We start from the raw sequence: 15,789 nt of genomic DNA, 5'->3' as shown, positions 1-15,789 counted from the left end.
CCTCTCTGAGCCTCAATTTCCTCATCTGGAGATAGAGCATGCTTTGATTTATTCCAAGGGGTTTACTGACGATTAAATGAAATAAAGCAATAAAGGTCTTCGCCTACGGCCTGGATCGAAGAAAACGCTGGTGATCTGGGACGGGGTAGATCATCTCTATCCGATTGCGTAATCTGCATCTGCAAAATGGGCGCAGTGTAGATCGCAATCTAGTAGCAAACCCTACTTTGCAAACAAACCACAACAACCACCCCCCCAACTCCCTGTGCCGCCCAATTCTGAATAACCCTTGTTTTCAAAATGTGGGAACTGGAAGAACGGATCTGGAACCTAAAGAAATGTTATTATCAACGGGGGAATTTATAAGCGAGAGGGCGGAAAGGGTGAGGTAAGGATGAGAGAAGGGAAAGACAACGCAGCCTCAGCTCTGCTCGGAAAAGCTGCGGCTCCAGGAGCATCCAGGTGAACCACGCGCACCCACTGTTCCGCGGGTCTTTGCCGGGACCCCCTAAAATGAAGCCCCGAAACCCCTGTTGGGACTCTGGGAAAAGAGGGGGAGGAGAAAAGGCGGGGAGAACCGGAGAACGCTCTGGCTAGGGGCGGGGCTCTAGGGGGAGGATCTACAGGAGTGCGAGGGGGAGGGGCTATAGCTTGGGGGCGGGTTCAAGGGCGGGACCTCGCCGAGTTCCACGGCTGCGCGAGCCACGTCTGCCTTAGCGAGAGTGTTGGGGAGAGGCAGAGGGAGGGAAAAACCGAGCGGGGCGGGAACTGTCTCTTCTCGCGAGAGCTGGCGACGGCAGCGGCGGTGGCGGCGGCGTGTCCGTGAGAGTAGCGTGGGGGCGGGGAGGAGAGGCGGCGGTAGCGTCCGAGCTACGCCACACAGGGCCGGGGTGCTGGGTGCTGAAGCGCAGAGCGGGGTCGTGGCGGCGGTGGTAAGAGGAGAGAGGCGGAGGGGGGGGGTGCCATGGCAGGACAGCAGTTCCAGTACGATGACAGCGGGAACACCTTCTTCTACTTCCTCACCTCCTTCGTGGGGCTCATCGTGATCCCGGCCACATACTACCTCTGGCCCCGAGACCAGAATGCCGGTGAGTCTTGCCGGCAGCTACCCCCGGACCAGTGCAGGCCCCGCCAGCCCCTTTGGGCCGCGCCGCCCCCGCCCAGCCCAACCCAGCCCCCCAGCGTCGGGGTGATCCAGCCAGCCCGGCCGAGCTTCGCGTCCGAGGCGTCCGCCGCTGGCGGGGCCCGGGCTCGGCGGTGTTTCCCTCGGTTCCTCTCGGGGCCCCTCTCCATCCCCGTTTTATTGTCTTTTCAGGAGTTTCGCTTCGCCCCCTCTCACCCATTGTTCTGGGCGCTCCTTGCAGCCTCCTCCTGCCTCTTTGTCTTCTCTGCCTCTGATTTTATTGGTTATTTTTCTATATGGAGGGAGCAGGATGGGTTGGGGAGAATGGGGATTGGGAGGTGAGAGAAGAGTTGGCAAAGGAGAAAGCCGAACGTGCAGGCGCAACTGTGAGCCCCTTAGCCACGGTCCTCTTCCCTCACACCCCCGTTTCCCTGTTGCAGCTGTCGTTACAGATGTTTTGGGCACCGTCTGAGCCGGGTGGCATGCTTCGGACTCCCAGCTGAGCTCACCAGCCGCCCCTCCCCCGTCCCTGTCCCCTGTTGCTTTTTCATTTGTTCACTAACACTGTGGGGTTGGAAGCAGTGCCGTTATTCCCCTTAGCAAAAATAGGCTGTTCTCTATTTCCTTTTCTTTGGAGTTTCCTGTTTATGGCGGAAAAAGTGCAAGTATGAAGGATTAAGTCGAGTAAGTAGTTGTGAGGTAGCTGGTCCATTCGCTTTTAGTTCTAAATCTTTTCACGTTAAACACATGGGATTAGAGCACCAAATAACATAGATTCTATTCGAGGCATTTTATGTTGCGCTGTACTAGGATATATGACAAGTGATATTCTTAAATCTAAGGGAACTGCCAGGCCCTAATAGCTTATTTAACAGTAACCAGGAGGTTTTGAGTGTTAACATTTAGGGAAAGCTTTCTGTTTCACAGGAGGTATGCTAACTTGATTAAACATCATATTTGAAGTTGGGTGTGGTGGAAGTCTAGGTTGTCCAGCTTATATACTCTGTTTGGGGAGATTGTTAACAGGGAGGCATTGAATCAGCTCAGAACTTGTTATGCTTTAAGACTGGCTCAAAAATTCTGTAAAATTCTTGAGTTACATAATGGAATTAAATTGAATTTAGGATAAGTAACAAAGGATTCCTTTTTTTTTCTTTTAAAGTACATTCGATTGTAAGTTTAAATATCCAGTAGATGCAGAAATCTGCCCAAAGTTGCCAGTTTTCTTATTCAGTGGATAGTTTATGAAAATTGGATTTTGGACTCTTGTGCCTTCTTTTCCTAAGTGCATTTAAATTGTCTGGTTTCTTTGGACAGTGGTTGTAGATAGATGATTAAGTCTTAATATTGTAATGGTTTCCCTTATCTACAAAACCTAGGCCATTCTAATAATTTTGAGTTAAAAATGCACTTTTCAGTAAAGTAGTTTATTTGCACTTAACCCTTTGTGTGTGCATCTGGTTGTGTGGAAGACAAAAGGATATTGGGAGAGCAGGTAGGTTTTGTTAGAATGTGTTTCTAGAAGCCATTTCAGAAATTAGTCATTTTAACCTACACTGGGATTTTAAACTTTGAAAGTTCTATTTTTGTAGTGGGTTTTGTATTATAAAATTTGCCTGATAACTTATCGGCAAGTTATACTTGAGCTCCTTCAGCATATAGTCCATCTTTGGAAAAGTTGTAGGGAATTAATAGTGACTATAAGTTATAGCCTTCAAATATCACTTTATTTAATCCTCTTAAAACACACTGAAGTAGGTACTATTATTATCTCTATCCTTATGTGAAGAAACTCGAGTTTAGAGAGCATTCTCTAACTTTCTCCTTCGTGGGAGAGCCTGATCTGCTTGGCTTTAAGGTCTTGTGTTGTCTCCTTATTGCTAGATAGAAAGGTGCTGATTTGCCCCTACTTTACATCTGGCTTCAGGCTTGCCTTAGTAAATGTGTACGTGTTGATGTATTTGTTTGGTCTTGCTCCCAATTGTGCTGTGAAAATTAAGGTGGATACTTAAATGCTATTCTAATCATCATGAAAATTGGTGGACACCACTTGGACTATTTTTGTGTATCTACCATAAATGAGTTGTTTTTTTAGGATTACAGTGCTATTAAAAGGATTTTTTTGTCATAATGACTTCTTTCTGAAGTTCAGTTTGCAATGTCTTGAATAAAGAGAGAAATCTTAAAAGTAATAGGTTCACCCAAAGCTCTGAAAAAGAAAGTATTTTTTTCAGGTGTTTGCAGCAAAATCGTATAGTGACTTGTATCAACAGGAGGCTACTTAAAATCTTGATTCTTCTCACTTAGAAAATAGTTATTAACATGGCTGCTAATTTGGAATATTAATTTGTTTGATTATTGGTGCTATTTTAGACCCTCAAGGGCTTGTAAAGGTGGAGACATTGTAATGTCTTTCTGAAATCTTAAAAATTCTAAATTATTTCCTCAAGGGTATTGAATAAAGGATGTGGACTTATAGTAGTGTTTTTGATTAACACAATGGGATATTTTAATATTTGATTTGAAGCTTATTTCATTTTCCTGTGAAACTGTAACCAAATACAAAAATGTAGGCATAGGAGTTTGAATTTCAGAGTTCTTATGGCAATCTTGACTTTTTAGAGATACTCTCTGCAGGAAAGCACGAAAAGGGTTTTTTGCTAGTAAGTATACATTTTTAAAGTTCAGTGTAAGCAATCTTTGTTTAGTTTTTTAAAATGGTGATACATGTGGGTTTTTTTTTTTTTTCTTCTTTTGGGATTTTATTTATTTATTTGACAAAGACACAGCAAGAGAGGGAACACAAGCAGGGGGAATGAGAGAGAGAAGCAGGCTTCTCACTGAGCAGGAAGCCCAGTGCGGGGCTTGATGTGGGGCTCTATGTAGGGCTCCATGGGGTGCTCAGTCCCAGGGCCCTGGAATTATGACCTGAGCCCAAGGCAGACGCTTAACGACTCAGCCATCCAGGCAGGTGCTCCTCATGTGGGTCTTTTAGTTTCAAGGTTTAGTTATTTCAGTGTTGCTCTTCTAGAATTATTGGGCTCTTGAGTCCGTTAGAAAGCATGGCACCATTTCACAGATGGTAAAATCTAGGGTTTGAGAAAGAGAAGTAGCTTGGTCATTGGCATATTTGATATGTTAATTGAAGTTACTCTATTATCCTGAACACTAATGGAATCATTTTGCCTAGATTTTTGTCTAATCTACCTGGCCAAGTGCACTTAAAATTAATACACCTTTTAGTAGTTGAGGGGCCCTATTTATCTTACTCTCCTGGTTGTTTGCAAATTGGCTGAATAAGTTGACTGAATACTTTTTCAGACCATTATGGACAAAAGCTCTGGATGAAGTAAAAACAGAGGGTTTAGATTTCTTTAAAACTGGTACTCAACCCTGGCTCCACATTAGAATCACTCGGGGAGCTTTTAGAAAAGCTTTTACCCACCCCCCAGATATTCTGATTTATTTGGTCTGGAGTGGGTGCCATGTTTTTGGTGTTTTTTTTGTTTTGTTTTGTTTTTTAAAGATTATTTATTTATTTATTTGACAGAGAAATCACAAGTAGGCAGAAGAAGGCAGAGAGGCAGGGAGAAGCAGGCTCCCTGCTGAGTAGAGAGCCTGATGTGGGGCTTGATCCCAGGACCCTGGGATCATGACCTGAGCCGAAGGCAGGGGCTTAACCCACGGAGCCACCCAGGTGTCCCCATGTATTGGTTTTTTAAAAGGTACCTATGTGATTGTAAATTGTAGCTAGCAAAGATAACTCCCTTGGTAGTGGTCTTTTGCTGGAGTTGTCATTTTGGGAGATGGTGAATTTTTATATGTGCTCTTTCTTAAAAACAAAAATCACTAATGCCTTAGCCTTTTTGTTTTATATAGTTAAGAAGCACTTATTGTAGAAAAGTTCTCTAAAGTTCTTGTAGTTGAAAGCCAAATATATTTGTTAAAACAACGTTAATAATATAAGTTTACAATGGTATTGGACAAGAGAAAACTGCTTGTAATTATTAGAACTTCAAATAATCAAGAACATGCTTTTATTTGTTCCATAGGTGAAGGTCTATTGATCCTTTGAATTGAGATAAATTATATCATTACTTTTTCCAACTTCTTGTTTTTTTAACTCCTTAACCTTATTTTTTTTTTTAAACTTCTTTGACCTTACCCCTTATTTTACTTTTTCAAAACTGCCTGGTTTTGAAACCTGTCTAGATGTGCTGCTTTACTAACAGTGTGATCTTAGGTGGGTTATTTAACTTCTGTGTTTTTGGTTTACTCATCTATAAAATAGAGACAATGGGTTATTTGTTTAATAGAATTAAAATGAGAATTAAACAAATAGATATACTGTACTCAGGTTTTTTTCCCCATGGTTTGAAAGAATTTATGAAACTTAAAAAAAAAAGTTACATTTCTTTATTCTTTGCTTGTTCCCCTCTCAAACATTGATTCAGCTGTCCCCTCTCAGTGATGCAGCTCCTTGACTGGGGAATGTGAGTAGGAGTCCACTTTTAGTGCTTAGTAGTGTGGTAAGAAAACTCTGAATTTGGGAGTCAGAAGTTTTGGTTTTAAGTTCCAGCCTAGTCCCTATTTTGTTATTTCTAAATTCGGTCTCATTTTCTACAAATAATAATAATGATATGGCCTATAAGAAGTGATTATGAGAAGTAAAGCAATAAATGTTATCTAAACGTGCTTGCAGGGGCACCTGGGTGGCTCAGTGGGTTAAAGCCTCTGCCTTCAGCTCAGGTCATGATCCCAGGGTCCTGGGATCGAGCCCCGCATCAGGCTCTGCTCGGCATGGAGCCTGCTTCCCCCTCTCTCTCTGCCTGTTTCTCTGCCTACTTGTGATCTCTGTCTGTCAAATAAATAAATAAAATCTTTAAAAAAAAAAAAAAAGCTTGCAAAATCAAACACATTGTAGAAATTCCTTCATTTAGTAGATGTTTATAGAGCATGAATTTTGTGCTAGATGCTGCTTCTAGGTGATGGATCAGACTTTTCAGTGCATATAACATTTTTCCTAATAAGTTGTGTATACACAGTACAGAAAAGCACACACACACATACACACACAAAACAGAGCAAATATTACTTGTAATCCCATCACTCAAAGGTAATGAAACATTTTAGTGTGTGCACCTCTCTTTTTTTCGTCCTGTGGGGATGACTTTAGACATGGTCCTTCCTCTTGGTGGGTAAGGCCCTACACCCCACCTCCAGCTTGAGACAGATAATTATGATTCTCATCTCAGCTCTACTGCTGTCCGTTTGAATGTTTGCTAGCCCCAAGGTGGGTATGCTGAAAGCACTCAAAATAGCACTTTGAACTAGACCCAGGTATTAACCCAATTTTATTAATTTGAAGACTTAAGTCCTAGAGAAGGTAACCAATTTACCTAAAGCCATATAGCCTTTAATTGGAAGATTGGGTGTTGGATCCAAACCCATCTTAATGCTAGAGTTTTTCTTCTTAACTATTACTCTTATACTGCCTCCTATAATTAATATAACACATTATAGTAAGTATTAAAATGGTAAGTGGAAAGTGCTATGGCAAGGCATGAATAATTTTGTAGGGGATTTGGTGTTTCATGCAAAGAAGATGATTTGCGATAGGTCATAAAAGGTAAGTGGGGAAGTATATTCCTTATGTAGGAGAAAGTATATGGAAAAGCATGGAGATGTTCAATAAATGGTAAAGATTGAATATGCACTTAAAAGTAAATCGGCCATTTTAGGAAATTTATACTTTGTTTTGTAAGTTATTGGGTAAACAATGGAAGATTCTAAGTAGTTAATGACATGGTCAGCTTTGCCATTTTAGGAAGCTTATATTTTATCTCGTAAGATATTGGGTAAGATATTGGAGTTTTTAAAGTGTGGTAATGACTTGGTTAGTTTTGCTTTTGTGGAACATTATGTGGAGAGTGATTCGTGGGAGGTGGTGGTTGCTGGGTAGGGAAAAACTAGATGGAGAAGGAGGACTCCTTTTCAGAGGCTTATTAGTCTGTTGAAATGTAGGGGAATGGGCAGATTAGAAAATTCTAAGACAGTTTGGACTATTTGTATAGAATATAAAAGGGAATGAGAGAGTGGAGTACAGATTTAAAATTATCACTTTCTTCTGTCTTTGCTTATTTCTGTCTCTCTTAAAAGCTGTTTGGTGATTGGCCCAATAATAACCTACTTCTATCAGTTTTGGGATTGAGTGCATGGAAAAGCATGGGGGGGTATGATCATTTTTATTTAAAATAAAATATTGGCCTTATCTATTGATTTATCTAGGTTTCTAATTACAATAGAGTTGATTATCTCAAGCTCTTATTGAGTGTATTTGAACAGAAAAGAACTGGCTAGTATCAGCGTTGTGTTCACAGGAGTATACTTTATGAATGTCCATATTTTATTTAGAGCATGTATTCTTCATAAGACTAGATCATAAGACTAGATCTTCATAAGACTAGATACTAGAGATCTGAGAAGTTTGAGTAATTTTTAAAGATTTTTTTTAATTTGAGAGAGAGAGCAAGAGAGAGTACGAATGCGGGTGGGGGTTGAGGGGTGGGAGAAGGAGACGTAGGGGCTCCATCCCATGACCCTGGGATCATGACTTAAGGGGAAGGCAGACACTTAACCACCTGAGCCACCCGGGTGCCCCAGTTGAGTCATTTTAAAATAAAGTCATTCTCCTCTGTGTTCTACCCTGACAGAAAGGGGTATCAGACATGTACTATATATGTGATTAAGTCCTACACAGTAGAGGGGACCAGCGGGCACCTTGGCAGTATGACTTATGGTACATTTAGGCTTTGTAGGTGTGGTGACCAAACACTGGATTAGTAAATGCATTGTATAAAATAGTTTTTATTTAAGTCTTTTTTTTTTTTTAAGATTTTATTTATTTATTGACAGACATCACCAGTAGAGGGTGGGGGGGGCGAGAAGAAGTCTCCCTGCTGAGCAGAGAGCCTGATGAGGGGCTCCATCCCAGGACCCTGAGATCATGACCTGAGCACTGCAGGCACCCCTTAAAGGTCATTTTGCATACTTGCATGACTTTGGAAGAACCTGAAAAAACAAAGATAGGTTTATTTTCATTTTCTCAGATGTTTGTTCCCTTACTCATACTTTTTATTTAGACATAGAGGAGGTCACAACAAATATATCTATATTGTACTTGGACATCCTTTTAAAGAATGTTTCCTATCATGAGATTATCGGTAAGAAATGTTGCACCATTTCACCATCACATTGTTTTCTTTGAAAAGTGTTGTTGGTTATTCATTCTCTTAAAAAGGTCCTTACATTTTGAGAATCGCATTTGTGTCAGTGTGGATGGAAGGGATTTTCTCATAGATTCCAGATTTTTTTGGCTTTAGGTTTTTTGCTTGTTTAGTTAAATCTAATAGTTATTAATTGAGCCTTCATTGTTTGCCTATACTAAGAGGGCAGAAGATAGGAATATGAATGCAGTGTAAATCTTGTTTACAAGACTTTTTTTAAGATTTTATTTATTTATTTGACAGAGATAGCAAGTAGGCAGAGAGAGAGAGAGAGAGGAAGCAGGTTCTCTGCTGAGCGGAAAGCCTGATGCGGGACTCGATCCCAGGACCCTGAGATCACGACCTGAGCGGAAGGCAGAGGCTCAACCCACTGAGCCACCCAGGCACCCAAGACTTTGTTTTGATAGAGTTTGTAATCTAGGTAGGGCGGGAGGATTAGGATTAGACAAATATATGAATTATTATATCCAGAGCACAACAAAGGAAATGTAAGAAAAGTGAAAACAAGTGCTGTTCAAATTAGCTAGATAAAGTATTTGTGTCTAGTTGGGAATGATATTGGGGATCTAGAGGTATTTTGTCTAAATAGTTAAAGGATAAGAAAGATTTAATGGGTGGAATGGTGGGGATGGGTAGTGTGAAGAAACCACATGAGGGGGGCACCAGGCTGGCTTAGTTGGTGGAGCTGTGACTCTTGATCTCGGGGTCATGAGTTTGAAGCCCACGTTAGGTGTAGAGATTACTTAAAAATAAAATCTTTAATTAAAAAAAGTCACATGAAGAAAAGTACAGAGACTGGAAAGCATGGAATATATTCAAAGTACAGATCCGCTGAAGCAGAATTCATTCAGTGAGTAAGTGAGAAAAGGTTAGAAAAGTTGATTTAAGTCAGGTGGTGGAGAATCTTATATGCCTAGCTGAAGAGTGTGTGATATGGTTGACAGTATGTCATTTTTGGACGTTTTAGAACATATTTTAACAGTTGTGTTGTATACGAATTAATGTAATAGCATCTCATAGAATGAGAAAGAACAGAGGTCATGATCCTGGGGTCCCAGGATGGAGTCCCTCGTCGGGCTCCCTGCTCAGCAGGGGGTCTGCTTCTCCTTCTGACCTTCCCCCTCTCGTGGTCACTCTCTCTCTCAAGTAAATAAATAAAATCTTAAAAAAAAAAAAAGACAGGAGATAATGAGGGTTTGAGCAGTCATGGTGGCAATAGGAAGATAAGTGACATACTTGAGATATTACTGATGTGGAATCTTTTTTTTTTTAAATTATGTTGGTAAAGTATATATAATATAAAGTTTATAGTTTTAGCCATTTTAGATGAACAATTCAATAACAATTACATTTACAATGTTGTGCAACCATCACTGCTATTTACAATGTTTTTCATCACCCCAAAAAAACTCTACCTATTGAGCAGTAACTCCCCCCCTTTTTTTTAAATCTAAAAAAAATTTTTTTTAAAAGATTTTGTTTATTTGACAGAGAGGATAGTGAGAGGGAGCTGAGCAGGGAGCTTGACACCAGGCTCGATTCCAGGACTCTGGGATCATGACCTGAGTGGAAGGCATATGCTTAACAACTGAGCCACCCAGGCGCCCTGTAACTCCCCATTCTTTCTTTCCTCCAGCCCCTGAAAAACTCTTATTCTTTATACATTTGCCTATTCTAGGTATTTTATATAAGTGGAATCATACAATACTTGTCCTTTTGTGTCTAGCTTATTGCATTTGGCATAATGTTTTCAGGAGTCATCCATGTTGTAGTATGTATCCGAACTTCATTTTTATTGCTGAATAATATTCCATTGTATGACTATGCCACATTTTATTCACCTGTTGATGAACACTTGAATTGTTTCCCCTCTTTGTCTATTGTGAATAATGCTGTAGTGAACATTGCCATAGTATCTGTTTAAGTCCTTGTTTTCAGTTCTTTTGGGTATATTCCTAGGAGCAGAATTGGCAGGTCATATGGTCCTTAGCTTTTTGAACTGTTTGCCACAGTAGCTGCAACATTTACATTTCTACCAGCATATATACATGGGTTCCAATTTCTGCATATCCTCTTCAACCCTTATTTTTCATTTTTAAAGAATTATAGCCGTTGTAATAGATATGGTGAAGTGGTATTTCACTATGGTTTTGATTTGCATTTCCTAGAGGCTAATGATGTTGAGTAATCATTACTTTTGTCTGTTGGCCATTTGTGTATGTTCTTTGGAGAAATGTCCATTGAAATCCTTTGCCCATTTTTAAATAGAGTTGTTAATCTATTTTTGTTGACTTGTAGGTGTTCTTCATATATTCTGGATATGATCCCTTATTAGATACATGGTTTGCAAATATTTTCTTCCATTCTGTAGATTGTCTTTTCACTTTCTTTTTTTTTTTTAATTTAACTTTAGTTATTATTATTATTATTTTTTATTAACATATAATGTATTATTAGCCCCAGGGGTACAGGTCTGTGAATCACCAGGTTTACACACTTCACAGCACTCACCATAGCACATACCCTCCCCAATGTCCATAACCCCACCACCCTCTCCCTCCCTCCCCCCCCCAACCCTCAGTTTGTTTTGTGAGATTAAGAGTCTCTTATGCTTTGTCTCCCTCCTGATCCCATCTTGTTTCATTTATTCTTTTCCCACCCCCAAACCCCCCTGTTGCATCTCCACTTCCTCATATCAGGGAGATCATATGATAGTTGTCTTTCTCCGATTGACTTACTTCACTAAGCATAATACCCTCTAGTTCCATCCACGTCATCGCAAATGGCAAGATTTCATTTCTTATGATGGCTGCATAGTATTCCATTGTATATATATACCACATCTTCTGTCTTTTCATTTTCTTGATTATGTCCTTTGATGCACAAAAGTTTTTAACTTTGATGAAGTCCAAGTTATTTTATCTTTTATTGCTTTTATTGTCATATCTAAGAATCTATTGGTGAATCCAAGGTCATGAAAATTTATCCCTATATTTTTTTGTAAGAGAATTACAGTTTAAGTGTTGAGTTATGTAAGTTCTTTATATTTTGGATAATAACCCCTTGTTGGATATATCAACTGCAGATGTCTTCTTCCATTCAGTAGGTTGCATTTCCTTTTTGTTGGTTTTCTTTGCTGTGTAAAAGCTTTTTATTTTGGTGTAGTCCGAATAGTTTATTTTCAGTTTTGTTTTTCTTGTCCTCTATCTCTTCTTTAATGGTTGTTATTCTTTGTACCCTTTGTAACTGTAGGCAAGTTACTTAACCTCTATGAGCCTCAATTCTTTTTTAAAGTATAATACGTACATACATATCCCCAGGGCTATTGGAATGTCTGAATGAGAAAATTCATGTATTTAACAAATATTTATTAGGCATCTACTATTTGCCAGTTGTTAGTAGTGGAATGTGGGGTAAACAATGTAGATGGGATCTCTATTTTCTTGAAGCTTACATCCTAGTGTGGGGGAGATGATCGACATGCTACATATAAACAATAAAATACTAGATAGTGCTATATACTGTGTAGAGAAGTAGGATTTTCAGAGAAAGTCTTCCTGAGAATGTTCCTTCAAGCCAAGTGACGTAAGGAAGCCAGTCATTCAGAAATCTGAATTGTTCTTTTGGCCTATTACTATGGATGAACAGTTGTGTGTGTACAAGAACCTTTAAGGCAAAAACAAGTTGGGCATATTCCATGAACAGAGAAGACCAGAGTGGCAGGAGTTTGCCAGGTCAGGAGAATAATCTGGGATAAAGTCAGAGAGGGAGCTGGGATGCAAAGCATGTCTGTAAGCCAGGGTGAGAAGCTTGGAGTTTATTTAAAGTTCAGTGGGGAGCTATTGAAGGTTTTTAAGCAGAGAAGTGACAAGATCTTGACTCAATATTCTCCTGTTTCTTATTGAGTTGAAAATAGTTTTTTGGTCACTTTGCTTATGTATCCTTTTACAGACGATGTCTTTTCTACTTAAAATGTTTAATTAAAAAATTTTATTTGCATATTTAAAAAGTCACATACTATAAAATAGCATACAGATTGTCCCAGGTTATAATGGTTCAGCTTAAAATTTTTGGACTATAAAGTGTGAAATTGATACACACAGTGGAAACTGTGCTTTGAATTTTGAATTTGGTCTTTTTCTGGGCTGATGATATGTGGTACAGTACTCTCATGATGCGTGGCAGCAGTGAACCAGAGCCCCCCTCGGCTCTGTGATCGTGAGGGTAAGCAACCATTCCATACCATACACACATTCTTTTTTTTGTTTTTTTTTCCTACTTTCAGTACAGCATTTGATAAATTATCTAGGTTTCTTTCTTTGGTGTAGGTGGCAGATGAACCCAAGTTTCTGAAACCTTTCAATTTAGGTAACCTGTGATTGTGTGTGCTGGCAGTGGTGTCGTGTTTAGTCAGTCCCTCTCTCTGTCCCAAATCCAGATGGTTGGTTCTGACCTCGCCTTGAGAATGACACATTTTGGCTACCTGTTCAGATTCAAGTTAAGATCATAACAGCAGCTTTAGTTTCTCTTAGTGTACTTTGAGATTAGGATGATTTAGGGAAGCTATGGTTTTGGTGGTCTAGAGCAGTGATTACCAGTTTTTCACTAACAAATTATCATTTTCATGCCTTTCCTCTTTTGCAGCATTCTGGGAACCAAGCCACACTATTATAGTAAAATGTGTTTTCCTATTTTTTTAAATTAATAAAACAAAATTGTCCCAATGGTGAGTGAGCCAGTATCATCATGGTGAGGTAATAAATTCTAAACCAACTGCAGAAAGACTTTGGGCAGCTAGAAAACTGATGTATAATGTCTTTTAGACTTTTTGGATTATTGAATATAACCTTTTGACTCTTGGTACTATTTTCTTGGACCCCTGAGGGATTTAGGAATAGTTTTAATAGCCACTGAATTTTGGAAAGAGAAATATTGTACTTTTTTCTTTTAAATAAATGATGTCCTCTCTATATCATTTAGCTTTATTAATTTAAGTCATCTGTATTATAAGGTATGTTCTAAAATTTATTTCTCAGTGATTTTTAAAATTTTCAAAATATCAATGTATTTGTATATTTATTTGACCTGAAAAAATGGAGTCATACTTTTTTTTTTTTTTAACCAAGTTTGATTTGTCTAATTGATTTAACAGTGAGGGCTGCCTTTGCCAATTTCGTTATATAGGGGATATTTTCTGTAAATTGAATGATTCAAGGTAATCTGCAGCTTCCAAGTTTTAACAAAATATACTTAAGTTAGAAGATAAAGCTATTTTGTCTAATAGTGGCAAAATGTACTTTTCACTTTTAAAAATAAGTTTTGGTATTTATGGGATATTTATAAGCTTATAAGTGACAGCATAGCAGATATTTTAATCTAATTTTAATAATTATCAACTTATATAATATTTATGCTGTCTTGATAGCACCAAAAAAAGTAGCATCAAATTAACATCTAAAAGTTTATAGATGTCAAACCTGAGTATGATAAACTTAACTATGTTCTTTGGCACTATGTGCTAAAGCATTTAGAGGTGAAGCCTATTGATGTTTGCAGTTTACAGGAAGATAGTTCAGATAAAAAAGAGTGGGAGGAGAAAAAGGAAACTAGAGGTAAGGCTGAGAGTTGCAAAATGTTAACATTTGGTGAATTTAGGTGAAAGGTATTGTTCATTGTAATATTCTTTCAACTGTTCTGAAGGTTTGAAGATTTTCAAAATAAAATGTTAGGAAAAAATAGTCACGGGGAAGAAAAAATTAATTTTAAGAGGTATTTGTCAGTATTATAAGAAATGACTTATCAGGATAAAAATATGCTACATTAGGATAGAATTACGTGGGGGAAGTAGAATAAAGGGTTGGTTTGTTCATGAAATTTTGTAAATGTATGATGGTGGCTATGAAATTGCTGAGGTATTTAGATTGCATTGGTGTGTTTAAAAGTTATGGAACTATTCTATTTTAAAATGTTAACTCCATGTCAAAAATGACATCTTTTGCAACTCTTCAGACTTCTTATAAAAAATTTGGGATGCCAAATTGGAAATCTACAAGTAGATAATATGATTTTTAAAAATTCTTTTTGATAATCAGGCAAACAGGTTTGAAAACTTCAGTTCTGGCTAGCATTCTTTCAGCTCTTTGGGTTCTAGGAATATGGTGCTAAGAGTTCACTGAGATATACTACACCCTGTCAGATCATTCTGGCATGGACAGATAGGTGGCTGTGACTCTTTTAGCTAAGACATTGTATAGCTTATGAAGCACCACCATAATAACCTTCCCCCAAACCTGTACTGTTTCCACAGACATAAAAACTTTATGTTCAGCTGCTGAGAGCAATCATAATATGTTGTTACATTGTTTTTTAAACCACAGAGTTGTTTTATGACTTTGTAGTTTCCCTTTTCTATAAATGTGGATGATATCTTTAAAAACTATAAGTTAATGGTGTTATTAATATAATTTTTACTAGCCATGACAACTAGAAGTTTATAAATGAACTTTTTTTTTTTTTTTTAACATTCTAAATATCTTGTAAAAAACGTACTGGAAGGACTTCACTTGTGATATTTACTTTGACTTGAGGTCATTCATGTAGAGATTTGGAATGTGTGCCTTGAATATTCAGTTGTGCTAGAAATCTAAATGTCAGTGTGTTACTGTGTAAACCATAGCTTGTAGTACTTATTGATTGATTTCAGTGTTATCCTAAAAAATTAAGATCTTTTACATTTTGGACTGGAAGAGCGAGGCATAGAATGTACATGTACGCGCTGTGAAAAACTATGGGGCTGAAAATCATGTGTACTTTTTTTGGGCCAGAGATTGGGAGAATATCATCCCTTTGAATCGATCAAGCCATCTGGTTGATGGAAAATTCAGCATTGTTTTTATAACCTTTTCAAACATTTCCTTGGTTTTATAGTTGAAATGGGAGACTGTGGAGGCTTAATTTAATGAAATACAGATTAAAAAGTCACCAGTGATATTTTCAAAAGTGTCCATAATTTAACCATGAGAATAAAAACATTAACATTGCCACTTCATTCTCAGACCCTATTTAAGTTTTGTCTCAGTGAAGTTCTTTATAGCAGAAGATCCAGTTCAGAATCACACATGACATTTAATTAACATCTTTCTTTAATCTCCTTCAGTCTGGAACAGTTCTTCAGCTTTTTGACTTTGAAGATTATAGGCCAATTATTTTGTAGAATGAACCTGAATTTGGGTTGTCTGGTGTTTTTTCATGATTAGATTCAGGTTATATATCTTAGGCAGGAATTTTACAAAACTGATTCTTTGTGTCTCTTAATACATTCGATCAGATGGTATATGATTGCATTTTGTCCCAATGCTGTTGGTGTTCGCTGATCATCTG

At 38.3% G+C, this 15,789-nt stretch overlaps 1 protein-coding gene across 3 annotated transcripts in view; it reads left to right on the top strand.

Annotated features, from left to right (window-relative positions):
* Positions 1-804: 804 nt before the first annotated feature.
* Positions 805-15,789, top strand: part of SEC63 (SEC63 homolog, protein translocation regulator) — a 71,938-nt gene continuing 56,953 nt past the window's right edge. The window contains exon 1 of one of the 3 annotated variants that reach the window (XM_032858257.1): positions 805-1,088. In XM_032858257.1, coding sequence (XP_032714148.1) covers positions 965-1,088 — 124 coding nt within the window. In that variant the 5' untranslated portion in view covers positions 805-964. The remainder of the gene's footprint in view (positions 1,089-15,789) is intronic. The other 2 variants (XM_032858256.1, XM_032858258.1) reach the window with 2 other exon arrangements.

This window comes from Lontra canadensis, unplaced genomic scaffold (assembly GCF_010015895.1).
Source record: "Lontra canadensis isolate GAN:19392208 unplaced genomic scaffold, GSC_riverotter_1.0 scaffold14, whole genome shotgun sequence".
Classification (NCBI taxonomy): Eukaryota; Metazoa; Chordata; class Mammalia; order Carnivora; family Mustelidae; genus Lontra; species Lontra canadensis.
This window is presented reverse-complemented; position numbering and strand designations above follow the sequence as displayed.